General features: G+C 56.8%; 1 protein-coding gene across 22 annotated transcripts in view; it reads right to left on the minus strand.

Moving 5' to 3' along the window:
* ABLIM2 (actin binding LIM protein family member 2) overlaps positions 1–27,655 on the minus strand; it is a 152,328-nt gene that overhangs the window by 31,164 nt on the left and 93,509 nt on the right. For 2 of the 22 annotated variants that reach the window (XR_009503392.1, XM_059923664.1), the window contains exons 10-16: positions 23,737–23,883; positions 19,730–19,850; positions 18,222–18,320; positions 11,018–11,119; positions 10,407–10,460; positions 4,085–4,137; positions 3,442–3,583 (exon numbers count right to left, since the gene is read on the minus strand). Coding sequence is in view for 2 of the 22 variants with exons in the window: in XM_059923664.1 (XP_059779647.1) it covers positions 3,442–3,583; positions 4,085–4,137; positions 10,407–10,460; positions 11,018–11,119; positions 18,222–18,320; positions 19,730–19,850; positions 23,737–23,883 (718 nt within the window). In the remaining 20 variants the exon portion in view is untranslated. Of the gene's footprint in view, positions 1–3,409; positions 3,584–4,084; positions 4,138–5,100; positions 5,221–10,406; positions 10,461–11,017; positions 11,120–18,221; positions 18,321–19,729; positions 19,851–21,517; positions 21,551–22,156; positions 22,277–23,736; positions 23,884–27,655 lie in introns of those variants that run through there. The other 20 variants (XR_009503383.1, XR_009503382.1, XR_009503386.1 and 17 more) reach the window with 20 other exon arrangements.

The following is a 27,655-nucleotide window of genomic DNA, read 5'->3' on the forward strand; positions in this document are numbered from 1 at the left end:
AGGACAGGACGTGAAGGGTTAGGAAGGTGGGACCCAGAGCAGCAGCGGGCCGGTCCACAGGGTCTAGACCAGGGGAGGGGGGCCCACACACCACCTCGTGTTCTTCTGGGGCAGTGAATCTCATCCTGTAGGGCTCCAGGCCCTCTTCTTGTAACAGAAAATCAATACCATCCCTTTCCTGTGCAGATATCAGATCCATCAATAATATAACCTCCTACATGCATAGTCCAGATAATGCCCTCAGTGTAGCATAAAGGAAAATGAGCGGTCTGTCATACAATGTGTGTTTCAATGACACCTCCTTTGGAAGGGCTGGCAGTGCTGGCTGAGAACCACTGCCATAGCGGAGAGAGATGTCACACTGGTTTGTCAGTTGTCTGCTTCCCTGGGGAACAGGCACTGGGCCATATTCACCACCTCCTCTCCGCTGCCTAGCACTGTGTTCAGCACATAGTAGGTGCTCAGTTAACGTCCGGTGAAGGGGTGGATGAATGACTGAATGATGAATTCAGTCTCAGGTGAGATGTGCTGATGGTGTCATGAGTGGGATGAGGTTGTGCCTGGCCCCACGGAGGACCCCAGGCAGGCGGCGGCAGGGTGCGTGTGCACTTGCTCTCAATGCCGTCTTTGCCTGTCCCAGCTCCCTGCACGCGTCTCTGGGGCAGGGGCTGCTCTTGTCTTCTCGGTCTCCCCCCTCGGCGCCCTGCACAGCGTCTGGCACAGAGTGGGTGCTCAATAAATACCCGTTGAATTTAATGCATCTCAATTCAACAAACATTTATTGAGCGCCCACTGTGTTGAATGTCACAATCCTACCCTCCTTGGGTGCGCTACAGATGGATGTCCCAGGGAGGCGTGCCTTGTCACATGCAAACACTTTGTTCAATAACGGTTGTTTGCAAATGAAACTGGTGTCGATGGACTCACAATTGGGGGCTACTGGGTGAAACTGGAAGGAACCCGAGAAAAGAAGGCGGATACCCCTCTCTTCTCAGTTTAAGAGTGTGCGCATCCCGCCCAAATGTCTCAGGAGGCCGGCAGATAGCAAGGCACGCCTGACCTAGGCACCACCAGCAGCCTGGGTCCTCGCTGCTATTTCCATGCACATTGGGAAACAAGGCGATGTCACCAGCACAGAAATAAAGGCACAGCTGCAATTGTTAGACACAGTAGGTTTCCCATTCGGAGGAATTGACGTCAGAACATGTGTAGAAAGCGAAGGGATGACAGAACCATTGTCATGGTCATTGTGAGCCTGCATCCCTGAAGGAGGAGGACACACACACACACACACACACACACACACGCAGGTTGTTTGTACTTTGGAGGGTTCGCCCCAGTTAGAGCACGAATTCTAGCATAGGCTCTCCAATTCCTGCCGGCCGGGCGCACCTGGATGGGAGGCGGTCCATTCCCATCCGCGGCTACACCTGCAGCTTGTGATGGGAACACAGCAGCAAGGAACGGGGTTGACAAACAGACCTTGAAGGTGTGTGACTGGCCAAAACACTTGCACAGCCTGCGGGTCTCACAGGGTCTACCGCCTGGGACGACACCAGGGCGCCTCGTCCAGCACGTGCAGATGAGGAAGCAGTGCACAGAGGTGAGGAAACACGAACGGGTCAGCGCGGCACAGGGAGGTCCCCACGGGGCGGCCCGTCTCCTGCCCAGGCTTCTCCCCAGATGGTGTCCCCACCTCCCTAAGCCCCAAGCCACAGGCAGGCCAGAAGTGGGACTCCCTGGGGACAGCAGCTGCCCCCGTGAGGAGAGACAGGGCGGGGAGCTGCAGATGCAGGCCCACCCACCTCCCAGCAAGGGAAGGACTGAAGCTAGAAAAGACCACCCTGAGGACCCCAGATAGTCCTTTCCTGGGTGCTCTCGAGTCCCGCGACTAACGCTTTGGTGCCCTCAAGGCATGGGGGGCTACTGGGGGCTACTGGGGGCTGCTGGGGGGCTGGCACAGCAGGAGCACTCCACCTTCCAAACTCAATTGCATTAGGAAAAACAAAGTGCAAAACAGAAAAGGCCATGGTCAAGGCCGGTGGCCGGGGGCCACATGCAAGTCCTGCATCACCAGGCAGAACAGGGCTGGAGGCTGGTGCTGCCTGGTCCAGAGCCTGCCCACTGGTCCTCCTGTAACCAGCCCTGCACCCCTCACCCCTCACTCTGCCGCTGGTGGGATGGGCAGCCTGCCTCGGCCCTTCCAGATCCTCCCCAGGAGGAGCACGCCTCCGATGGACGAGACCCTCTGGGGGACTCTCCGGTGTGACCTTCCCACGGGGATGTCAGCCCTGGGCTCCGGCTCTGGATCCCATTTAGAGAGCAGAGGCCCAGGTGGACGGGGCCCGGGGCGCACAGACATCTGCTTACAGAGATCACACACAAAACAACACACGCTTTCTCTGTTTAGACGTCTTCTTTAACAAGTGATCATCTCCACGCTTCTCACCCTCTTCCCACGTCGGAACACACGCACTTTCATTTGTGAGACGGTTTACAGTCACGAGAATGGTGATGATGGTGGTGCGCATCTACTACGGGCCCGGCCAAGTGCTGGCGGCACACGCGGCACCTCCTCCGGGTCTCTCACGACCCCGCCAGGCACACAGGGGAAACTGAGGCCCAGCGAGTGGTGAGCCGAGATTTGAACTCAGGTCTGTCTCATGGCAAAGCCAGTGTCTTTCCTCGGCTTTCTCACATCCACAACCATCCCCTCCTGGCCTCTGCTTCCAAGCTAAGCCTCAAGCTTGTCCACAGAAACCCAGCCACAGCTGCTGAGACCCAAAGACTCTGCCCACCCTCTACTGCGGGCATCAGACGGCAGCTTGCCGTTGTTTTTGCCTATAATTTACAGCCTCTGGACGTGAAGAACGTTATGGGGAGTTTCGCCCGACATCTGAAGGTCACGCCTACTGCAGCTTCACGACCCCCCGGATCAGGCAGACGTGGTCTTTGTCTCCTGCACTCCCTGAGGATCTGGAGTCCCAGCTCCCGGCCCCTCGCCCAAGATGAGCACAGGAGACACGATAATGCCGTTCTCGGCTCCGAGTCTGGACTCGCCCCCCTGGACCATGCTCCTGTCCGCTCCAGAGGGAGACGGGCCCTCAACTTCCAGCCTGGCAGCCTGCAAGCCCTTTTCCCAAAGGAGCCCAGGAGGCTGAGTTGGCTTTCTGCCCTCTTGCCAGCTCTGGAGAGCTCCGGGAGACGCCGGCATGGCCCTTGGGCAGCAGGCTGGCTGAATCAGGGTGTCACCAAGGGAAGCCAGCACACGGCTACTGGTCTGCTTCCTACCGGGCTGGCCATTCTGTCTGTGGGTTTGCTCTCACAGTTTTTCATGAGCAAGGCTTAGATCTGGGGGGGATTGGCTCGAGGTTGTGGGCCCCTTTTCTGCAAGGACTTTCAGGCCACACTGTCAGCTCCTTGCTCAAAAGAACCACTCACGTGAGTAAATGTTGTCCCCTGGCATCGTTTGGAGAGGGCCTCTATCGGTCCCGCTACTGTGGGACAAAGACTGGCTGTCTAGGTCTGGAGAGTTGGTCCTAGTGTCTGTGTCCCCCTTGAGGATCAGCCAGTTGGTCTTCTGCTGAGAAAAAAAAAGAAGTGAATTTTGAGGTCACCTGCAGTGGCATTGCCCCACTTTACAGAGGAGGAAACTGAGGCTCAGGGAGGTCGGGGCTCACATGGCTTCACAAGGGGAGAGCCGGGTAAGCCAGCCTTGGGCTCTTTCCACACACACCTACCTTCCTTAAAGACAAGCAAAGGGGGTCTCACCTCTTGAGCCAGGGTGGGCGGGCAAACTCAGCCCATGGGCCAAACCCTAAAATATGCATTTTGATTTATTTTCCTTTCTTTTCAGACCATCTCCTTGGTTATAGAACCATGACCAAGTTACACAGCATAGAATGAGGACTTTGGTAGTAGATGTGCTAGTCCTAACTGTAAGGGGGCTGGTGGCACCACCTCTTAAATTTGGTCCCCGTTCCATGTGGCCCTGCCTAATCCCTAAGGAGCACAACCTAAGAGCAGGAGCCTGAGGCTTCAAGCTGGAGAAGTCCCCACAAAACCAGGTCTGCCCCTGCATTACCTTCCTGTTATCCGGGTCGAAACTTCCGTCCTCCCCATCTGATTGCCTCGCGGCTGGAAGGGAAAAATCAATCTGTCAAGCAGCGCACCATAGATGCTGGGTTTCCATGTGTCAGTTCCCACTTCACAGTCATGCTCAAAAATGGAAAATAATCAAAGTCGCCAGCACTCGTACTTTTAAGGGCTGAGGAACCAGACCAGCTGGCGAAGGTCCCCACAGGAATGTGGCCTGGGGAGTGCCTGGGGCCTTGCACAGGATGTGCTAAATCAAGAGCAGATGTGTGAAGTGATGCCTCATTTACATTCCAGCCAACCACCCTGCGGCCACTTGGCATTTCGAAGAACATACTTTCTATCTTCCAAGTTCAAAGGAACAGAAGGGCCCAGTGGTCCAGCCCCTCCTGGGTCAGACTCAGCTGGGTGCTTCACGGACATGACTGCTCATCCCCACATGACCCATTTCACAGATCAGAGGACTGAGGCTCAGAGACATGACGTGCCTTTCTCAAGATCATGGATCAGCGGGTGGCAGAGGCTGGCATTTGAACCCAGGCAGTCTGACTTTAAGTCCTTCCTCTGTCTGCCCCACCTCACTGCTCACTAAACACAAAAAGGTGAGTGAGCTATGCCACTGGGAGAATTCCACGAACAGCAGTAAAGAGGGTACAACATACAACCAGAGGTGCGCTCTACGGAACAGAGCAAGCAAACGTCTGTTATTCAGCAGACTATCTAGAGCTGAGTCAAGAGGTGTCTGTATTCTCCATCTGCCTGTTTTGGGATGGGGGGTTGTCACCCAGCCGGGCTGACATCTCCAACCAAGCATGATGAGATAAATCACACGAGGGCAGGTTGACAGTTCTCAGCGTCCCGTTTGGTAAAGACCCATTCTGTGCCTCCCAAGCTAAATCACTGACCCCATGCAAGGAACGATGAAAGGAAAGCCCCCAGTGTCCTTCGCCACCTGCCACAGAGACCGAGGCCATAGTAAGGACATGCCAAGGGTGGGCTCCTTACCTGCAGCCTGCGGAGGGCTCGGACCTTCTAGCCTTTTGGAGCACCCTCCCTTGTGCACCACCAAGGACAAGACTGACATCAGGCCCGAGAGCTTGGAAATTGGGGATTGGGCTACAGGACCTTGACAAGATAAGGCCACAGTTGAAGACCGTTCTGGATACACTGACATTTCGTTACTCCCGACGGCTACCTGTTTCTCCGTCTCCCGGGAGAGACAGTGGTTTTCAAAGTGAAGATAAAAACCCTCCTGTGTCTACTTGCAGAGGCAAATTGATGACAAGCCTGCGTGCGGGGCACCGTGCAGGAGAGGCGGGGAGCAGGGGGCTCAGAGGGGCGTACGCCCGTCAGGGTAGGCTCTCCTGTTGCCTGGACAACGGCGGTCGCCAGACAGCAGAGCCCTGAGCGTCTGACCATACACCAGCCGGGACTCTTGGCAGCTGCATGGTCGCCCCAGGGGCATCGGGCCAGCGGCTACTTGGAGCTCTAAGAGCACTGCCCTCGTCCAGCCCAGAGAAGGCCTCCAGGGCCAGGTCTGCTGGTAAAAGTAAGTGAGCTGGATCCTTGAACAGCCCACAGAGGCCCCCGAATGGACTGCCACACTTGGGGTAATTTGCAAATGCAAAAACAATTAAGTGGCTCCAACCAAAGGGCTTTTGGGGATGTGAGATCCCAGGAGTTCAGATCACAGCGGCCCTCCTGGGTCCGAGGACTTTCCATAGCCTCGGGGAGCACATTGGGCCAGACTAACTCTGGCTGTAGAGCTACCTCAGGGCTTAAAGAAGGGCCCCACCTCCAAAAAGGGGGATATCCCACCAAGATTTAGCCAGTTTTCTCTGCAAACGCCACCAGTTCCACGAGGTGTGCACAAGCTAACCAGACTCAAACCAAGGGCTTTCCAGAGCCCCAGTCTACCAGCCCACAAAACACCCAACGGATTCTCTCGAGAAATGGAGCATGGCTAGGAAAATAGAGGAACCCGGAGCTTTGTGTTATTTTCGGGCTGCTTCCTTAACAGCTCTGAGCCTCAGTTTCCTGATCCGTAAAATGGGCAAATGACGCCCACCCCCTCCAATTTACGAGGATCGCATGAGATAACACGCAGGTGCTGTCACATGATGGGGAGCTCAGCTTACGGGTTTGGAATATTAGGAATAAAACGAGAGGTTAACCGGGCAGCTAATTTGTAACATGCTGTTTCAGAGTCTCAGGAAAAGACAGATCAGTTCAGGACAAGCAGAGAAATCGAGTTGCGTGTGTCTTTCCTATCACACAAGGCAGCATCCTTCTGAGCCCTGGAAAGTATTTGCCAGTGAGTACCCTCTTGGGAAAGGCTGACGTCCCACTCCCTGCGTCCCTTGGGACCTCTATAGGGAGCATCCCAACTAGAGTGGGAGGTCTCTAATTTTCTTTCTGGATACAGGGCCATTCCCTTTCCTCCCATCCCCAAACCAAAATGAGACTCGACCCCACTACAAAGGAACCCTAGAGACACATGAGATGTGATTAATTCCCGTCTTAAACCAGGCGCCAAAGAAAGAGCTAAGAGTACAGGCTACATGGGTCGCCTCTACCGTCTGGCGTGGGTGGGCAGCTCTGGGAGGTGGCAGCGAGCCCCCCACTGTCTGCAGGTGTGGGAGGCGGTGAGACGCCACCCCTGCTTCTTGGGCCAGCGTCTGCACACACACTGCCATCTGACGGCTCACGTGCGCTTACCAAGCAAACAAAACGTCTGTCCCTGCAGCTGGACAGTCAGCTTCCTGGGAAATTTGGGGGAGGCGTTACTTTTTCCTCTTGAATTCATTTTAAACAGTCTAAAAACTGGGCCAGCTTCACTCCATTGAGAGGAAAGTCCCTGCTCTGTGCCAAGCATCACGTGGCCTCACGCAGAGCCCCTCGAAGCCAGAACCCCGTTCTCCAGAGCGAGACACAGAGCTGGCAGGGGAGCGGCTGCGGCTGGAATCCTGTCTGCCTCACAAAGAATCCTGGGTTCAACACTGCGACTGATTCAGGACCGTTCAAAAGACACCAAAAACGTGCCCATAGCAGCTGGACCTTTAGCGGGTGGTGGGAGGTCCCCCGCACCCCACCTCCCAGCCCGTCCAACGCCCTCTGCTGGTCCTGCAGCATCTCTGCCCGACGGGATGCGGTTCTTCCTTCCCTTCCTTCTTCCCCTTCCTTCTTATTTCCCATTCAGTTCTTTAGCCTCCTTTCTTCTCTTATTCTTTTTTGAAGCCATTAAATTGTAAACAAGTAGAATTGGAACTAAGGTAGTCTAAGAAAATACTATTGGTCTCTAATGATGCAAAATGATGTAAAATAAGAGTGGTGGGTTCAGGGGTCAGGCAGACCTGGTGTGACTTGGCCATCGACGGGGTCACTTTGCGGCCCTGGCCTTAGTTTCCTTGTCTCTAATAATACCTGCCTCAGGGCTGTGTTGAGATGAAACCCCAGCACACGCGATGCATTCAGCGGCAGCTATTTGACTGCCAATCCTAACCCTAACCCTTGTCCTCAACGCCAGGGTCCCACCCCCACTGAGTCCCCAGGCCTGACCATCCTCATGCTGGAGGCTCATTTCCCAAAAACAGCAACGGGACTAGAGCACCAGAGAAGAGTGCTGCTAATTAAACAAAACAAAACAAAAACCAACAACTTTTGATGACTTGGAAATAAAAAGTTGAAAGGTAAATACATTAATTAAAAAGCATAACATTTTAAAACTCACTGAATATATTATCTTAGGCTAATTAAATGGTCCAGGGACTCAACATCATCACCCGGAGTTTGTTTCTGGAAAGTCTGGCTATTAAAAGGATGGGTTCTCCATTCTGAGGTGTGTGCCTCTCTCCCTTGACAGATGAGGGGACGGTCAGTTTGCTGAGATGGGGGGCTGGTGGCTGCACGTGGGCTTTAAACACACACATGCACACTCACACTCACTCATGCTCACACACACGCATGCTCATACACATGTATGATGCACACATGCATGCCCCCCCACCCCAATGCACTTCTGCCCGGATATGGTCCAGCTCAATGGGGCAAATCTTGTAAAATTAAGACATCTCAAATCTATTGGAAATCAAATGCATCCCATCACATCCATTATGTCCTTAGTATTTTCTTTTTTATATTTTTTGGCCATGCCACGCGGCATGCGGGATCTTAGATCTCCCACCAGGGATGGAACCCAAGCCCCCTCCCGTGGAAGCGTGGAGCCTTAACCACTGGACCGCCAGGGAATTCCCACATCCGTGATGTCCTGACGGCTGTCTAAGGAGAGCTGGTGGAGAGGACTACACAGAACCCGTGAGCGCTCACTTCATTCATGGCCCATTTACAGTCAAGCAGGGACAGACTGTATTCATGTTCATCCCCACGACGTGGCCGAATGCGTGGCAGAGAGCAGGCGCTCTGTAAAGTTTATTTCATAAAATAATCAATGAACCCACATTCTAGAACGTTAAGAGGGTTTGGGTCATTGTTCAGGGTTCAGTCAAAGAGGAATTCACTTGCCTTTGGATAGAAGAGGTGTTTCTATCCAGATTAAAAAAGAAACACAGAGATTACCCCTGGTAAGAGTAAACCAGGACTTCCCTGGCGGTCTAGTGGTTAAGACTCCGCGCTTCCACTGCAGGGAACGGGGGTTCGATCCCTGGTCGGGGAACTAAGATCCCGCGTGCCGCGCGGCATGGCCAAAAAAAAGAAAAGGGTGAATAAACCGAATCTCCACTGCACGATTCGGTTAAGGGCCTTACTGTCAGAAGTTCTCTGTCTTAGATCGGGCTCCGTCAGATGCTAGTGAGCAATTTCCTAATCTGATTTACTGCCTATTCCCCTCCCAGGGGCCGGCCCTCCGACCCTGTGTGCGTACGTGATGCGTCAGCTAGCGGCTGATAAAAGGCCGAGTCAGTCAGTCCTTCCCGCGGACGCAGACAGCACGCACAGCCTCCTGGCTGCAGTGCGGGCGCCACGATGGAAAGACACCGCTCTGTGCCTGCTCCTTCCTTCCTGCGCCTCAGTTTCCCCGCCGGTAACACAGGGAGCTGGTCTGGACCACCTCTGAGGGCCCTGGAGTCTACGCGCCCCTCCCTCTCTCTGATCCCTCGGGAAGATCTGGGCTCCCTGCTTCTCCGACTGAGAGGCAACGGCGAAAGGCATAGCCTTCCGGAAACCCAGGAGTTCCCATTCATCTTTTTCTTTCTTGGGAAGAGGAAGAAATACACAAAGCACAGGGCCTACTGCAGTCAAGGAGAAAATGATAAAACACACAAAGCCTGCACAACTAGAGCACCGATTTGTCAGTAAGCCTCAGAAAACGCACTTTTATAGATTCCACCCAGCAGCGTCCACCCAGTTGTCAACGGGGGATGTGGCTGTTTTTTGGGCGCATCTAGACAAGAACTTAAGTATGGGGATTCCTCTTCCCACCTCTCTGGTGTCTTAAGAACAATCCCCATCACGTGCACCGTACTTGACAGTTTTAGAACATGATTCCATGTTCATTATCCCATCCAGTCCTCACAACCAGCCTGTGAAAAGGGCAGAGTGGAGGGTCGGTCCTGTTTTGCAGATGAGGAAACAGAGGCTCAGGATGGCGAAGCAACAAGCCCCAAATCACCAGAGATTCTGTGACGAAACAGAGGTGAGATCTGGAGCCTTCTGTCCCCTGTGTACCTGTCCCCTGCAGGCTCAGGTGGAGCGCAGGTGGCTGGTCACCTCTGAGAGGGAAATTGGGGGGCCGAGAGACGCCCCTGAAACTAAGCATCTCCAGCCCCTCTTTGCTGATGCAAGAAATCCCTTCAACCAAAGGCTGAGTCATTTATTCTATCATCAGAAATTCTCAAAACACAGGACTTAAATTCTCATGGAGGAATAAATGACTGATTCTGGTTTGTTCTGTTTTACAAAGACCAGGCTGGGTCAGATTGTGGTCCAAGCACCTCCGTCCTTCATCACCTTGGCTAAAGTCAGTCTGGCTGCCTCTCTCAAAGTATCATCCCTGAAGCCACACACCGAGACCAGCTCTTGGTTACAAATCCCCAGCCCCGGCCCCGGCCCACGTGTGTTAGCCCCGGGTTTAGACACACAGAGGTGTCCTTAGTAGGACACACCCTTTGTTGTAATTTCTGCAGGGGCCTCTCGGGAGCCTACAGGCAAATTTGCACCTAATGTTTAGACCGCGGGGCCCCCGAGGTACCCTCCCCCTCATGTCTCAGAACACAACAACAGGAAGCATTCAGAAGCAAAGGCACCGACAGCCATGCAGGGCGAATACAGCAGCAGAGGAATCCGACTGTAGGTACCATGCTGCTTGTAGATGGGGGGTTTCCTATAGATGTTATCTTTGACGCCAGTGTCTGGGAAAGAAGAAAGAAAAAAAAAAAAAAAAAGGAGAGAACAGCAGGGTGAGCAGGCAGATTGTGATGGTTTCCATTCTACCGCTCTTTTGTCAGCAGCAGTCCGTCACCCAGGTTTAGAGTCCCCAGCAAGGATCTGGCACCCGCCCCGGCGACTGGCACCCAGGCCTCACACTGCACGTCAGCCTTGCTCAGCCCCGATGCCACCCGCCGCGTGAAGGGGGGCAGAGGGACAGAGGCGGCTGGGGCGGGGGTCCAGCGACGGCTGTGACCCGGTCAGCCCCTCTCTCCAGCCCATTCTCAGGAGGGCAGCCATGCCTCCCTGGTGTTTGTGGAGATTTCGGGAGAAACTCAAAACACGTGCCACTTTGGGGATGCGCACACCCATTGGCGGACTTTTAAAGCATCTCGGAATTTAGGGGTGAGGGAGATGGGGAGGCTCGGGGACCACGCCACCCCCGAGAGGCACGGCGGCCCGCTCCCACCCCCCTGCCCCGACAGCTCGGGGGCGGACAGACGGTCTGCCTGGCGAGCGGCCGTGTGTCCTGGGCGCCTACCTGGGACGTGGAAGTGGCGAGGAGCCTGCTGGTAGGTGGAGGGGGGAGGCTTGCTGTCTGAGAGCACGGAGAGGCTGGAGGTGCTCCGGCCACTTTCACTGCCTCCAGACGGGAAAGCAAAGCCGGCAGACAGAAGGCGGGAAGGGAAAAGCAGAGGAGAGCATTTCAAGCATGAAAGCTCGTGAGCCCCTCTCCCCTGCCTGGCGGGGCCGCCCGAACCCGCTGCCCAGGGAGAGGGACCCTCACCGACACCTCCAGGTGGGCCCCACGGCTTGTTAATCCAACCTCGAGGGACCCCCTTCGCTGGCCCCGTGGTGAGGGAACAGGCACGCCCAGGGCAGAGCCCGTGCTGGCTCCCGGTTCCTGCGAAGTCTGGCCTGGCCCTCGGCAGAACTCCCTCTCCTTGGGCCGGGCCCAGCCACGCGGCTGCTCTGCCGTGGCTGCCATCGGAAGCCAGAGACTCACAAATTCACCAAAAGTAAGCACCCCCCACCCCCACGTCCTAAGTATCCTTGCGTAAAAAGACGCTGATTTCTTGGGGAATTCACAAATTAGCCATTCAGAATCGGGATTAAAGGGCTAGAATTCATCTACATCTGTCCTGAAAAGCCACTGAGTAAAATTCGATCAGCCACAGGAGAATAAGAGACCATTGGTATTAATCAGCTACCATGTTCCCAAATAAAGCTTTTTTTTTGCCCCGTTAAATGGAAAGAGTCCTCTGATTCTGGCCCCGATTTTCATCCCGTCTGGATTTGTCATTTCTGTTTTGCGAAAAAGGTTGGATTATCAAGTCACAAATTTAGACAGCCGTGGTCACCCACTGACCCTCCCTGCCCCGCACCACACCTACTGAGGAATGGGATGGTACACAGGGCGTGATGCGTGTCGAACACGGCACAAAAGGCATACGGCTCCTTTTAGCGAGACACGCAAAGGCACAATGCATTTCCTCCCCTTTAGCCCCAGGAAACCCTCGCCGCGTTATGTGACAGCTTGGCAAAGGGAAACGGACACCCCTGACTTGAAAATAGCCCCGGTTGCAAGCCGCAGGACCCCGAGGTGACCTGGTGATGAGGCAGAGTGAGCGCTGGGCCCAACCTGGAGGCGGGCTAATGGGGGGAGACGCAGTAGACGGGCTCATGGGGGACACTCCTGCCTGGCAGAGGGGTGTGCTGAGGGCAAAGGGGGGCCCGCGGGTCGGGGTGGGCTCAGCAGCGCACAGCCAGCGGCCCGAACCAGGCTGAGGCCACATGGGGGCTGCTGACTACAGCTTAAGCATCTTCCTGGGCGTGGCGCCAATTTCACCTGTCAGCGTGGATGGAGCTTCAGGTAGATGACTGCCCACCTCTTCGGGGCATGAACCCTGCTTTACCCTTAGCTGCCACCTTCCAGCACAGCACAGAGCCTTCTGGAGCCTCACGCCAGGCCAGACTCCTGCACCCGGGGAGACCACGCCCACGGGCACGCAGAGAAAACCTCAGATCCGTCCTGCCGACTGTGGCTCATCCATCTCCAGGGGCAGCGGAGCATATGGTGGAAGCAGGGGCTTTACTGCATCTGCTCGGACTCCAGAGCCGCCGAGGACGCTCACTTAAGGCGGCACCACCGTGCCGGGCACGTCTTGACACAGCTTCCAGTGGCCTGTTTCTCTCCACCGCTGCCCAGGTGGCTGGAGTCTCTAACACGTCACAGGACTCCTGCCCGCCACGACTGCCTTTTGCAGGGGCCAGTGTCCTGGTGAGGCCCGGCCCCAGGTGCTGCTCTGAGGGCCAGCTTCCCCCGTGGGCCTTGGGGGCAAAAACCCCAACCACTGATGTCACCGGGGATGGGGGACAGCCAGAGGTCACCCAGCTGAGCAGCAACTTTGAAAAGGCACGGAGCCCCTTGGGCCGAGGTGCGTGGCTTCTCCTGGAGATGGGTCAGGACCGAGGCCGCTTCTGACCTCTGTCAGGGAGGGGCCCTCGGCACCCTCAGGGAGACGCGAGGATGCCGGGGAACCCCTGGCCGGTGAGCGGCCACCTCGCCTGTTTGTCCAAATTGATGCCTTGTTGCAGAGAATTTCCGGGCAGCACGGAGCCTTCCTGCGGACCGCACGTCATTCCCTCCGTTACTTTACGTGCCACCAGCACGTTGCCACGCGGGTGTTATCTAAACACCTTACTTTATTTGGGTTTCACCCGTTTTCCCCTTTTGTATCTGAGGACCCGTCCAGGACACCAGGCGACACTGGTCCTCACGCGTCTTCAGGCTCCCCTGGGCTGTGACCGTTTCTCAGACTCTCCTTGCATTCCACGGCCTTGGCAGTTTTGAGAAGTGTTTGGTCGGTGTTTCGCGGACTGTCCCTCGGCTGGGGTTCGTCGGATGCTTTTCTCATGATTGGACGGGGGTTACGGGTTTGGGAGGAAGAGCACAGAGGGGAGGCGCCCTCCTCCCATCACGTCAGGGGCACTGCCATCCACGTGGCCCACCACTGCGATTGACCTTGACCCCACGGCCGAGGTCGTGCTGGCCAGGATTCTCCCCGTCCGGCTCCTCCCACCCCCCCACTCTGTGCTCTTTGGGAGGGAGCCGCTGTGCACAGCCCACACCTGACACGGGGCGGGGGGCCCCTCCTGGAGGGTGGAGGGTCCGCGTGAATTACTGGGGATTCTTCTGCCGGGAGTTTGTCTCTTCTCCCCCAGTTATTTATTTATCCAATCGTTCCTTTGTATCGGTGTGGACGCGTGGACATTTGGACTTTGCTTTACGATCCAACACCACGTCCTTCATTCTGCTGCTCAGCTGTCCCAGCTCTGCCGTCGGGAGCTCCCTCACTTGCTCCTGTGGATCTTCTCAAGGTGACCAGAGGGGAGGCCAGGCCCCAGCCCCTTGCAGGGACCCCATGGCTCACCGAGACGTGGGTGGGTTTCCACCTGCCCCGCTCACTGCCACGTGCCACCTGAGCCAGCCACGGCCACCAGGCGGAGGGTCCCAGAATGGGGGCGAGATGAAGAGGTGCCCACGGGCGCGGCGGGTGGGTGGGGAAGTGGCCTTGACCTGCGGTTCCGCGTCTGCAGCCCCTCCTCTCCCTCTCACGCCCTGTGGGGAGCAGGTTCAGCGGCCACTTCCCGTCACTGCCCAGCAAGATGGTTTCGGCAGCATCACTTCTGCTTGCACTCACCCGCGGACCTGCGGCCTGCTCCTTAACAGGTGAGAAGTCAGGCTTAAACCTGACATTGTCCCGGGGGACACACTGGGGACTGAAATTCATACTAAAGTGTAAACGGCTGTCACTGGCACCTACGCTGCACGCAGGTCCTGGCAGGAGGGTGGCCCCGGGCACCAGGACACGGTGGGAAGGTGTGTCTGGGATGGGGGGGGGGAAGGAGGGGCATCTGGCCAGAGCAGGGCAAGCGCTGGCCTCTCCTTGGTGAGCCCTCCACCCACAGTGTCGTCCAGAGGGAAAATCTCCACCTAAGGAGCCAAAGAAGCTGAAGATGCTGTAAGGAGAGACCAGGGAAGGCTTTTCCGGAGAGCGTGGGTGGATGCCAGGCCCCGTGACCAGCTGAGAAGAAGGCAGGCGGCCCTTGGCACAGCTGGCTGCAGAGTGCCCACAGGCTGGGATGTGCCAGAGCCCGCGGGCCTCAGTGAGAGGTGTCGGGGAGAAGTGGTGGCCCCACGGCCGGCAGGTGGACGCACGTGGAGAATGAGGGCCTGCCTCTGGGCTCAGCCCAGCGACCTGTCCCTGAGCCTCAGTCTCCCTAGGGGTGAGTCCTGGCAAAAGGCTGGGGCTCCCGAGGTCACAGACGGCCCTGGAAGTTGGCAGGGGGCAGAGCCATGGGTGCCAGACTCTCCTGCATACTGCACCAGAGAGGAGGGCAGGGGGCGTTGTCCAATTTCTGAACAAAGAGAACTGGGACCCCGAAGAGCCAAAGCAATCTTGAGAAAGAAAAACAGAGCTGGAGGAATCAGGCTTCCCAACTTCAGACTATACTACAAAGCTACAGTAATCCAGACAGTATGGTACTGGCACAAAAACAGAAATATAGATCAATGGAACAGGATAGAAAGCCCAGAGATAAACCCATGCACAAATGGTCACCTTATTTTTGATAAAGGAGGCAAGAATATACAATGGAGAAAAGACATCCTCTTCAATAAGTGGTGCTGGGAAAACTGGACGACTACATGTAAAAGAATGAAATTAGAACACTCCCTAACACCATACACAAACATAAACTCAAAATGGATTAAAGACCTAAATGTAAGGCCAGACACTATCAAACTCTTAGAGGAAAACATAGAGAGAAGAAAACTCTATGACATAAATCACAGCAAGATCCTTTTTGACCCACCTCCTAGAGAAATGGAAATAAAAACAAAAATAAACAAATGGGACCTAATGAAACTTAAAAGCTTTTGCACATTAAAGGAAACCATAAACAAGACGGAAAGACAACCCTCAGAATGGGAGAAAATATTTGCAAATGAAGCAACTGACAAAGGATTAATCTCCAAAATTTACAAGCAGCTCATGCAGCTCAATATCAAAAAAACAAACAACCCAGTCCAAAAATGGGCAGAAGACCTAAATAGACATTTCTCCAAAGAAGATATACAGATTGCCAACAAACACATGAAAGGATGCTCAACATCATTAATCATTAGAGAAATGCAAATCAAAACTACAATTAGGTATCACCTCACACCAGTCAGAATGGCCAACATCAAAATATCTACAAACAATAAATGCTGGAGAGGGTGTGGAGAAAAGGGAACCCTCTTGCACTGTTGGTGGGAATGTAAATTGATACAGCCACTATGGAGAACAGTATGGAGGTTCTTTAAAAAACTAAAAATAGAACTACCATATGACCCAGCAATCCCACTATTGGGCATATACCCTGAGAAAACTATAATTCAAAAAGAGTCATGTACCACAATGGTCACTGCAGCACTATTTACAATAGCCAGGTCATGGAAGCAACCTAAGTGTCCATCAACAGATGAATGGATAAAGAGGATGTGGCACATATATACAATGGAATATTACTCAGCCATAAAAAGAAACGAAATTGAGTGATTTGTAGTGAGGTGGATGGACCTAGAGTCTGTCATACAGAGTGAGATAAGTCAGGAAGAGAAAAACAAATACCGTATGCTAACACATATATATGGAATCTAGAAAACAAAATGGTTCTGAAGAACCTAGGGGCAGGACAGGAATAAAGATGCAGACGTAGAGAATGGACTTGAGAATATGGGGAGGGGGAAGGGTAAGTTGGGACAAAGTGAGAGAGTGGCATGGACATATATACACTACCAAATGTAAAATAGATAGCTAGTGGGAAGCAGCTGCATAACACAGGGAGATCAGCTCGGTGCTTTGTGACCACCTAGAGGGGTGGGCTAGGGAGGGTGGGAGGGAGACGCAAGAGGGAGGAGATATGGGGATATATGTATACATATAGCTGATTCACTTTGTTATATAGCAGAAACTAACACACCATTGTAAAGCAATTATACTCCAATAAAGATGTTAAAAAAAAAAAAAAAAAGAGAACTTGGGGCCGAAGCAGCCAGGAGGGAACTGGGGCAGAGACCTGCCCACCGCGGGGCCAGTGCCCACCCAGAGCAGACCGCAGGGCACCGTGCCCCCTGACCTCAGGGACACCATTGGAAGGGCTATGACATTTAGAAATGTGGTTTCTAAACCACATTTTGGTGGGCAGTGGGGTGGGGGCCCGCCTGCACTGCCTGCCCCAGCACAGGATGGAAGGAAGGGCCTCGTTGCTCCTACCCGAGGTGAGTGGGCTGCCCTTCCGTCGGCCTCCCCCCCTGGCCCTCCCTCATGTGGCTGAGTTTGTGGTGCTGCAGGCCGGGGGCAGCTGCCCAGGGGGCCCGTCCTTGGCTGAGGTCCCATCCTGGCTTTGCCTCAGCCTGACGCAGTAGGAGCTTGACGTGGAGGCTCAGAAGGGGCAGAGGAGGGCCATCACCTGATCTGCTCTGGCTCCTGCCCCAGCCTGGACGGATCTAGGCAAAGCCGCCCCCAGGCACCCCGATGACCAGGGGTTCTCTTCTCAGTTAGGCTGATGGAGTCATGCAAACAGGTGACGATGACGCACATGAGAACCGTCCAGGTTCCAAGGAGCCCTGCCGGGTGACCATCCAGTGATGGAATAATCCAGCTGAGCTGGCCTCCCTTGGTCCCTTGGGGACAGACGATTCCCTTGAAACTTTCACCACTCAGCAACTGTAAGGAACGGGGACCTTAACACGCGTCTGGGGGAATCAGCAAGAGATCATCGCTGCTCCTCTCGTGCCCTGGGAGCCTTTTCATGGTGTATTTATCAGCTAGGGCTGCATAACAAAGGACCACAGCCGGTGGCTTACACAGCAGACATTCACTTCTCACAGCTGCGGAGGCTGGAAGTCCCAGATCAAGGTCTGGCAGGGCTTGGTTTTGGGTGAGGCCTCCCTTCTTGGCTGAAGACAACTGCTCTGTCCTCACGTGGCCTTTCCTCTGAGCGTGTGCAGAGAGAGCGTCTGTTCCTCTTCGTAAATGCCACCCACGCTCTCAGATTAGGGCCCCACCTGTATGACCTCATGTAACCCTAATAACCTCCTAAGGACCCTTTCTCCAAATGCAGTCACACTGGCGGTTGGGACTTCAATGTATGAATTTGGGGGGACATAATTCAGTCCGTAATATACAGACTGAAAAGGAACTGGTCCTTTTCCTGGTGTGATTCACATACGCGTGCCCGGGCAGGGGTGGGGAAGGAGGGTGGGTCTGCGCCCTGGGAGGAGTTGCAGCCGTGCGGGGTGTGCCTCCTGCCCGGCCACCAGGAGCTGAGGTCGGGGACATCTCCAGCCTCTGTGCCTTAGCATTTGCTCCCGATAATCACGGCTAGCGGTCCCCGCACCCACCGAGCTGACGTGGGAAATAAAAGGAGATGACTTAGGGAAAGGCTCTGGGCACCAGCCCAAGGGTGGGCGCTGGGCAGGTCCGAGACCCCTCTTCCTGCCTCGCCGCTTGCTCCCTGACACAAGTTACTTCCTGGGAACGTTTACACACCGACAGAGCTGGGCACACAAGACACAAAGCGCGGAGCACGGGCGTGAGACACGGGCTCGGGGAAGCCATGCGGCGGACGCAGGAGAGCGAGACACAGACGCACGGCCGGCCCTGCACCGCAGCCCGCAGCCCTGCGCACCTTACCTCGGAAGTAGGGGATGTAATGATGTCTGAACACGGAGGTAGGGCTTGGGTGTTGGGAGAGGGACAGGCAGCTACTGGTACCAACACTCACAGTACCAGCTGCGGGCAACAGAGAGCAAGTCAGAGTCGGCCCTGCACTTGTGGCCACAAAGCCGCAAAATATTCCTAGGCCCCGCTCTGCTAGGAACATTTCTGCTTCCTCTCTCGAAGAATGCACACCTTTCTGAGGCACCTGGAGGGGGGCCGCTAAGTACACTCTGGGCCAGTCTGCTCCGGGTTCCGAGTGAGGAAGCCCTGCCCTCTGGGGTCAGGGTGGCAGCGCCCCCGGGCCTGCTGGGTGGGAGCTGCTGGCCCCTGAGCCCTGCCCACTGCCCCACTTAGGGGGCTCCTTGGGATCCAGGGCCCAGGTGGAGGGCAGCTGGCCAGACCAGGGAGTGATCTGTCACCCGACAGGTACCCCGGCCTTGCCCAGGAGAGATTTGGGTCTTGGCTCTGGGGTGACCACCTGACCGGGCACAACCAACAAGGCCAGAAGACCCAAATATGGTGGTCAGGGGTCAGCAGAGGCTGACAGCCCTTCTCCTGGACTCACCTGCTCGCCTGGTCACTCACTCACTCACTCACTCATTCATTCATTCACTCACTCACTCACCCACTTTCCAAACATCTGCTGAGCAGGATGTACCAGGCCCATCGCAGGGAGTCCATGAAAATAACTTTGCAAATGAATGAGTTTTGATTTTTCCACAAAGGCTGCAAAAATCAGAGTTGAGTCCATGGAGGTGAGGATGGAACCATGCAACAGCTGGCCGAGGAGGAGATGCCTGGAAAAATCCCTCAAGAAGCAGCCTCTGTGCGGAGTCCCCGTGGCTTGGACACGCTGAGGGCAACGCGGATTTTTAAAGGGAAAGGAATGGAATACATAGCTGGGCGCCAGGCAGGGGATGAGGTGGGATGGTGTAGAGGACCCTCCTCGGGCTCCTCCCCACTGGGAGGGGGCTGGCAGTGGCCCCTTGCAAATCTTCCCATGGGGACAGCTGTCCTTGGGGCCACTAACCCAGCTACCGGTGAAGTGTCAATGCATATGCTGACTCTAGCTTTTGTTTGTTGATTTTGTCTTCATAGTGCAAACCTTCCCAGAACCACGCGAGCTTGGAACTAAGTGACTTCTGGTCTCCTGCCCTCTGTGCTGTTTTACCTTCCTGACATCTCTCGCTACGGACACACTAGCTGGATTCTACGTGCTCAGCGCTGCCTTGTGTGTTTCACAGGCCGGCTCCTCTAACCAACGGGGTAACCAGCTGCCTCTGCACTTAACCTCCCTGCCCCGGCAGGAGAGGGCCTTTTCATTATGTCATTAAAAGGACGGGCTCTCCATCACCCACTGGCAATCCCACGCCCTGCTGGTCGTTTTTCCAGGTGCTAAAGTAAGAGACAGACTCATAAGAGGAAAAGCCACAAGAAGCACAGCTTCCTGGGGGTAAAAAGAGGCCGCGGGGGGCGTGTACCTGGACGGCTGTAGTGCTGGGGCGACCGCGAGGTCGGGGTGTAACGGCCGAGGCTGAGCGACCCGGTGGAGCTCGGGCTGGAGGTCCGGCACTGCTTGTAGGAGCGGTCATCATGATCCCCCTGGGAGAAGACAGCCTGGTGAACCCTGGAGCCGAGAGCACTGCCCACCCCTATCCACCCACCCCTCCGCCCTCCACTCGGGCGTTTGCCCTCCTGACCCAAGAGGCTGACTCAACACGGCCCCAGGACGCAGCCCCCCCACCGGCCAGGGCACATCTGCAGAGGCAGATGGGGGGCTGGCCTTGGTGCTGACACTCCCCTTGGCCTGAGCATTGTCCCCGTGCCTGCCAGGTACCGGAGGCCAGGGTCCCGCCCACGCCTCCAGCAGCCCCTCCTTGCGGCTGGGGCTCCCACAGAGGAGGCAGAGGCACCTGCATCTACCTCTGTCTTTCAGCTCCCTCTTGCCCCATCCTTCCCGGCACCCAGGGCCCCTTGGAATACAGTTTGAGAACCACTGAGATTCTGTATTCCCCCCGGCCTTGATGGGGGCTCCCCAGGTGCGGGCAGTAAGAAGAAGCCCCCCCCCCCCCCGCCCGCCCCGGCCCAGAAGCCCAGCTGAGTCAGACCCACAAGCACTGACAACGCAGACTCCGTTCAAGCAGGATGGCCGCTGTCCGGAGTGGTCAGGGCAGGTGACAGGTGGCGTGAGATGGCGTGGCACCATGGCACGGGGGCAGAGCAGACCGCCCGCCTGCCACAGCTCGGCACGTTGGCCTGAGTCACGACACGGGCCAGCGTCCTGCCGTGGGGTGGACGCTGCCGCTTTGCCCCCGCAGGCTGGCGTGGGATGAGCGATGGGAGAGTCTGGGTCTGGCGCTCACGGCTCCCACGCCCTTCCAAGCTGACCTCCCGCCTCCTAGGGTTTGCTCTTTAGCAGAACCCACGGAGCCACTGTCCTTAAAGCTTGCCTGTGTGCCCACCTGCGCGCTCCGCTCAGGCAGCCCTCATGCTGGGCGCACACCTGCTAGGCCCCACCCACGCTTCACCCCGAGCCCCTCTGGCCCGGCCCATCCCGGCCATGGGCACGCGCGCTCCCCTGGGATGGCTACAGCCCTGCAGTCTAGTCTCCAGCCCCGGGGCATCCTCTGCACAGCCCCGCTGGCCAGTTTACACCACACAGACGTCCTGTCTTCTCGCCTGCGCTGTGCCCGGGGCTCGCGGCCACACGTGGGCGTGGCAGCTCGGTGCTAGGTGCCCACATGCAGGCTTTGGCTGTCACGTTCCTGGACCCAAGGTCTGACGCCCATGCAGACTGGAGTCTGATTGGTGGCTGTCTATGTCGCGGATCAGTTTTGAGAAACAAGAAAGAAGAGCTGGCTGCTAGTTCGTGCTATTTGATAGAGAAACGCTTTCAGCACATGTGTCCTCGAGGACCCAAGATATTCCCACAAGTCCCACTTGGAGGCGCGTGAGGTGGCCCAGGCTAACCCAGCCCCTGGACTTTTTCTCTAAAGAAAGCCGTGACCCAGACCTCAGGTCAGACACAGGTGTCCCAGGTGTCCGCATCGCAGGACCGACAGACGCAAGGGAAGCATGCAGATGAGATATGATTATAAAAATAACCGACGCCGAGGAGGACGCCCCAGCCTCAGAGGGTCACGGCCTGATGCCACAGTCAGAGGCCGCAGTCAAGGGCCTGGGAGACCCTCCAGGGGAGCCTCGGGCGGTTATCTTTACCATCCGGGCGGCAGCGCCGTGAGCAAACGGGGTGGGCCGGGGGCGGTTACCTCAGGCGGCGTTGGCGAAAGCAGCCGAGGGGACTGTGGACACAACATAGAGTTACCCGTTAGGCCCGGCGCCTGGTGGGCACTCGGGGAGGAGAGCGCCCCGGCCCAGGCTCAGCTTCACCACGGACCCCCCTCCACACGGGAGGGAACCCCAGCACGAGACCCAACACACGTTCCAAAACCTCCTTTTTTGGAGAAATACAGTCAATGGCACCCGAGGAAAAGGCCCCCAGGACAGTGCTCTGTGCGGATGAGCCTGGACCTCGTCTCATCCTGGCCCGCCCCCGCCCTGCCTCTCCCCCACGAGGACCCATTTCCGAAGGGAAGCCTGTTGGTTCCGGGCGTTGGGTGGCCACACCCTGCGAGCCCATCACCCTCAGGTTTCTTCAGAAGAGAGAAAAGGGGTCCAGAGAAAGGAAGCGCGATTCGGAGCCTCGGGGCTTGGCGTGAGGACCAGTGGGCGGGGTAGGGGGGGGTCATCGGGGCCCTGGGGAGAGGTGACCGGCCTCCCCGGCCAGGCACCTCCCGCTGGAGCAGGTGAGCACCGCCTGCCACCTACAGACGTGTTACCAGGACTTAGGGAGGGAGTGCGTGGCAGAAGGGGCTCTGGAAACGGGGCTTCTAGGCAGGAAAGCTCACCTGTCTCCCCCTCTCCTGGACAGGTAGGAAGACGCCGTGGAGAGTTTCCGAGGAGGAGCCCTGGCGACTGGGGACGTCTGCTCGTACCATTAGCACGGCAAGGGGAAAGTGTTTCCCAATCTTCCCATTTCATGGAAGGGGAGACTGAGGCTCAGAAAGGCTGGCAGATCTCTGTGCTCCCAGCCCACTGCTCTTCCCTCTGCTAGCTTCCCACACTCGGATGAACTGCTGGAAGGCTGCAGTTCCAGAGAAGCAGGGGAAGCGGTCCGACCCCGAGGCCAGTGTCTGTTCAGCTCAGCGTGCTGACCCACGTCCTGTGGCCCACTCCACCATTTGCCCACAGAAGGGCTCCCACGGAGACCACCTCTGAGCAGCCTCCCAGCCCGGGCATGGCAGCGCCTGCGGAGGGCAGAGGCCTCGAGGTCCCACGAGATGGAGGAGGGACAGAACCCCAATACCTCGCTCTGGGCAACGGCCGCAGCCGGCACGGAGGCAGCAGTGACCAAAGTCAGCCACGAGGGCCCGAGCACCAGCTCTGCCCCCGTGAGCCGCACGGTCCTGGGCCCAACTCGTTCTCCCTCACCCTCGTCTTCTCTTCTACATCCTGGGACGGTCACTCCCAAAGTGCCGGGCCACAGGAAGTGGAGCGACGCAGAAGCCCAGCGTCAGTGCAGAGTGAGAGCGGGCCTGAGGAACGGGTGACGACTGTGGTATCAGCGACAAGGACCAGCCACCACGGCGTGACCGGTGAGTGTGCTGTGAACCTCTGGACCCCTGGGCTGTCCCCGCCCTGTGCTCACGCCCTGCAGCTGTGCCAGCTGCTGGACCACAGCAGGTGTCTGCCAGGCTGGGCCTGCCTGCACGACCCCATCGAGCCCGGCGCCCCGGAGCCTCGGCTACACCTTGGGAGACTCAGAGTGGGGCGCCCATGCTGGGCCACCACACATGACCGGCACACAGACACGGCCGACAGCTGGCCAAACACACCGCCTCACCATCCCAGCCATCCCCATGGCCTGGTCACACTGAAGTCTCAAGAAGGAAAAGCGACTTCATCAGCAAATTCCAGGTTAAATGGAGAGGAGCAGCCGTGATTAGGAAGGCCCAGCAAAGGACACTGCCCACGGGACAGCGGGCAAGAAGTTGTCTGTGGTTCACCCAGGGGTCAAATCAGCCCGGGGAGTTCACGGGACGGGGGGACAGGCCAGGGCTGGGAGAGCCGGAGCGTGGCCTGGAGCGTTCTGGACAAAGGAACAGGATACATTTCCCGATGATGAACATCAGCCCAACTTAAGAAAATAAAGAGACTCTCGCTTTGCTCCTGTCACTTTCCTGATCGCCAGCGAGATTCCTGCTTTCTGCCCCCGCCGAGGGGGCCTGTCCAGACCCTCTCCGTCAGTGTGTCTGCGAGGGGCAGTTCGGGGCCAGAGCACACTGGGAATTCTTTAAAGAGGAGGCGCAGGTTATCTGAGGGGGTAAAGCAGGCTGAGGCCGCCGGACGGCCGTGGGGACGGACGCCAAGGGGACCGGCTATGGGCGCCACGCCCCGCAGGCTGGCCCCGGGCCGGGCAGGGCCGTACCTCGCTGCAGCTCTGCCTGTCCCCCACCGAGTGGCTGATGAAGGGCGAGTAGGAGATCATGTCGGGGCGGTCGATGCTGTAGATGGCCTTGCTCTTAGGGAGAGCGGCCAGGTCTCTGTAGTCAAGGATCTCATCGCCCAGCTTGGCCTGCGAGAGGAAGGAAAGAGCCGAGGGGGTGGTCAGACCCACACCTGGAGGCGTGGTCGCTTGGCAGCCATGGGTAGAGGTGGGTCTGAGCAAAATGGGGCCGAGGGGCAAAGGCGTGGGGAAGCCTCGTGGCACACGGGCCTGCGTCCCCGCAGACAGTGAGAACTCAGCCCGTGGTCTAAATACACACACAACCACACACACACACACATCTATGCTTGCATACATACATACACACGTACGTGTAAACAAATACACGTGTGCGGGCACTGAAAACACATACACACATATATGCATGCATACGTACATACACACTTGGATGCATACATACAAACACAAAGACCTGCACACACACATAATGTGCATGCGGGCACAGAAAACACACACATGTAGACATGCATACAAATGCACACATGGATGATGCATAGATACACAGGCACATAGTATACTTGTATGCACACAACGCACATACACACGTGCGCACGCATAAAATACACACATACGTAAAAGATGTACATACATGCATTTAAACACATGCACGATGTGTGCATGCATGAATGCACACATGCAAACACCCAACACGTACATGCAGGCCTGCACGCACAATATACGTATGCACACAGATGTGTACATATGCACGCACACAGGGAACGTACCCGCCTACAACTGTGGAGGGGAGACACTGACACACCCACACCTCCACACACTCACTCGCACCCACACAACCTCACCCACCCAAACTAGTACACACGTACACACCTCCCTACCCAGCCACTCACACACATACACTCAGGGCTTTGGAGCGCTTTCAATACGCAGCCAACTGCCTGCGGCTTGCCGGCCAGCTGTGTGGCCTCAGCAAGGTCACTGCAGAGGTGCTCACTTGTGGTGACGCACCTGGGGCCACCACATCTGCTTAGGTGAGGTCCACCTGGGTGCTCGCTCCCCTGCGATTGGGCCCGGCCTCCCCTGCACCGCCCGCCGGCCCCTCCTCCTGGCTCCGGGCGCTGCCTGGGGGCGCGTGACAGGACAGGCCTTGGAGCGGGGTGGCCGCCTCGGCTTGGCTCTCACAGCAGGGCCGAGGTTCCCCCCCAAAGACCGGTCTCAGTCCCCGTGTCCCTGCAGCACCCCTCCAGCGCCGACGGAATGTTTACAGCCCACGAGCCCAACGGAAGAGAGGATATGAGGCCCCAGCCTGCTCCCAGCACGAGCCAGTTCCTGGTGGGGCAGATGCCCAGGCTCCCGTCCCTCCTGGAGCTGACACACCAGTCACCTCCTTCCCCCGGGTCCCCTCTGAGGATTAATCTCAGCCTGGCATTGCCAGCCACAGGCAAAGCTGGCCACTGGGGCTGCCCCCGCTGGCTCGGCTCAACCCCCAAACCCAGCAGGAACCCTCATCTCAACCCCGGCCTCCCTCGGTGCCCCCGGCCAGGTCAGCGCTGCCCCCGCCCTCCTCTCTGCCCCTTCCCAGACCCAGGCAGCTCTGGTCAAGGCCCTCACTGCCCGCGTCCCTATCCAGCCACAGCCTCTGGGGGGCTGTCCTGCCAGCAATTCTTCTAACAAACACCACCAACAGCAGCGTGACACTACGCTCTCCGCCCTGGACAGCATTGGGCTGAGCCCAGGGGGCACTCACAGGACCTTCTCTTCATAGAGGCAGAACCGGAGCCCAGAGAGGCCGGGTAACTTGCCCAGAGTCACACAGCCAGGGAGGAGACGCAGGCTGTCTGAGTCCAGAGCCATGCTCCCCACCATGGCTCTCCTCTCCGCCAGGGCCACGTCGCTCAAACTCCAGCTGCACCCCGTCGTCCTCCAGCTCACATCCTCCGGCAGCCCCTTCCGGGATGGGTGACACAGCCCTCACTGCAGTTTCCAAACTTGGCCCTGATGTTTCCAGCCCATTCATCATAAGGTGTCTCCTCCTTCTTCCCCAAGTGTGCCAGGCTCAGCCTCCACCCTCCAGCTTTCTTTCATCCTCTGAAGTCCGGCAGCCCACCTCCTCCAGGAAGACTTCCCTGACCACCAACTCCAAGGCTCGCATGAGTTGTTGGGTACGCTAGGGGCAATCCCTGCCATCTGTGACGTAGGTTGAGAGAGTGAACACCTGATGCCTCAGATCTCTGGCGATTCCCTTGGGAACCCTGGGCAACGTTCAGAAGACCTGAGTTCAAACCCTGAGTCTGTCGTTTGTAACTGTGGTGCCACCAGATCAGCATTTTTGAGCTGCTCCTCTCTGTCTTCTGGGGAAATCTGAACTCAGGCCCCTGGGGATCTGGCCCTTGTGTATCTGCTCATCCAAGCCTCTCACTCCCCCACCCATGCCCCTTGTCACGCTCAACTCCTTACAGTTTCCAGAACATCCAGAGCCTGAGTGAAACAGAGCAGGACCCTATGGTGTTTCCACCCATGTCCTCTGCCTGCCTTTCGTCTGTAGAAAACCTTCAGCCAAAGAATAAGTTTAATCAGAGAAGTGAGAAGATGCAGAAACAAAGGAAAACAGTCAAAGGAGACAAAATAATAATAGTTTAATCATTAAGCAAAGTCAAAGACCTTTAGTTCCTCCTTAAGGGCTACAGATAATATTCTGAGCTGTATCCTGGGAGCTGACTTGCAGATACTGAAACCCCTACCAGGTGGAAGAAGTTAACTACATGATGACCAGACTGTAGCCATGACGTAAGTGGCCACAATTCCAAGAATTGGCCTCAAGGAAATGGGAACAAACTGACCCTGGAACTGAAGACTAACTGTACTTAAAACAATCAAGATGACGCTGGTCAGACCGCCGATGACCAATTTCAAGACGACTGTCAGAGCTGACTGTGCAGTTTCTGCACGTAGCCCCTTCCCTCCGTCTATAAAAGCTCTTGCCCAGTGATTGTCAGCGGGGGGAGTCAGCCTTTGGACAGGAGTCCACCCTCCTCTACCCCGCCCCGGTTGCCGGCATCCAAAATAAAGCAAAGTTTCCTTTCCACCAACCTTGCCTCTTCATTGGCTTTTGAGCGGCGAGCAGCCGGACCGCACTTTCGGTTACATGAGGGCTTGGTGCATGCTGTTCCCTCTCTCCGAAATGCCCTTCCCAGGCCTCTCTGCCCGGCTCATCCTCTGGTCCTTCCAGATTCAGCCTGCTTCCCCTCCGCCACCTGAGTTGGACGTTTTTCTCCTGTGAGTAAAGGTGCTGATTTTGTGGGCGCATCTGTCTCCTTTTCTCCTAAGGCTGGTGGCTCCCAGGGGTTCAGGACCCTGATTCACCATGGAGTCCCTCTCCCTAACTCCACGCCTGACACGGCACAGGTCCTCGGGGCAGGCATGCCGAATGGAACTAGAATCGATCGCGCATTTGCCAAAGCCAGCTGGGTTCTCTGGGTCTTTGTCTCCCCCTGAAAACGGGAGTACCGCCTGGGCCTTGTCCATCTGCTGGATTTCGTGGCCATCAACACGGCTCGACATAAAGGGCGATGCTGCCGTGGGGCTGGGAGAGGCCGGCATTCACAGGTCACTGTGCAGGCTGTGTCCACCCGCCCGCCTCTGTCCTGCTGTGGTCACAGCACTCAGTGCCCGCTGGCTTTCTCAGCCCCAGCTGCACAGTCCGCAGCGCCCGCCTTGCCCTGACAGCGGGGGTCAGGGAGGCAGCTCGACGACGCCAACTGCCACCAACACGACCCTGCTCAGAAAGAAGCCTGCCCGCCCCCAGCTGGCCGGCTAGGCGGCTGTGCTCCTGGTTCCTCAGCATTTGTCCTGCCCAGCGGGGCTCACAGATGCATCTCCTTGC

This window comes from Balaenoptera ricei, chromosome 5, assembly GCF_028023285.1.
Source record: "Balaenoptera ricei isolate mBalRic1 chromosome 5, mBalRic1.hap2, whole genome shotgun sequence".
In the NCBI taxonomy this organism is placed as follows: Eukaryota; Metazoa; Chordata; class Mammalia; order Artiodactyla; family Balaenopteridae; genus Balaenoptera; species Balaenoptera ricei.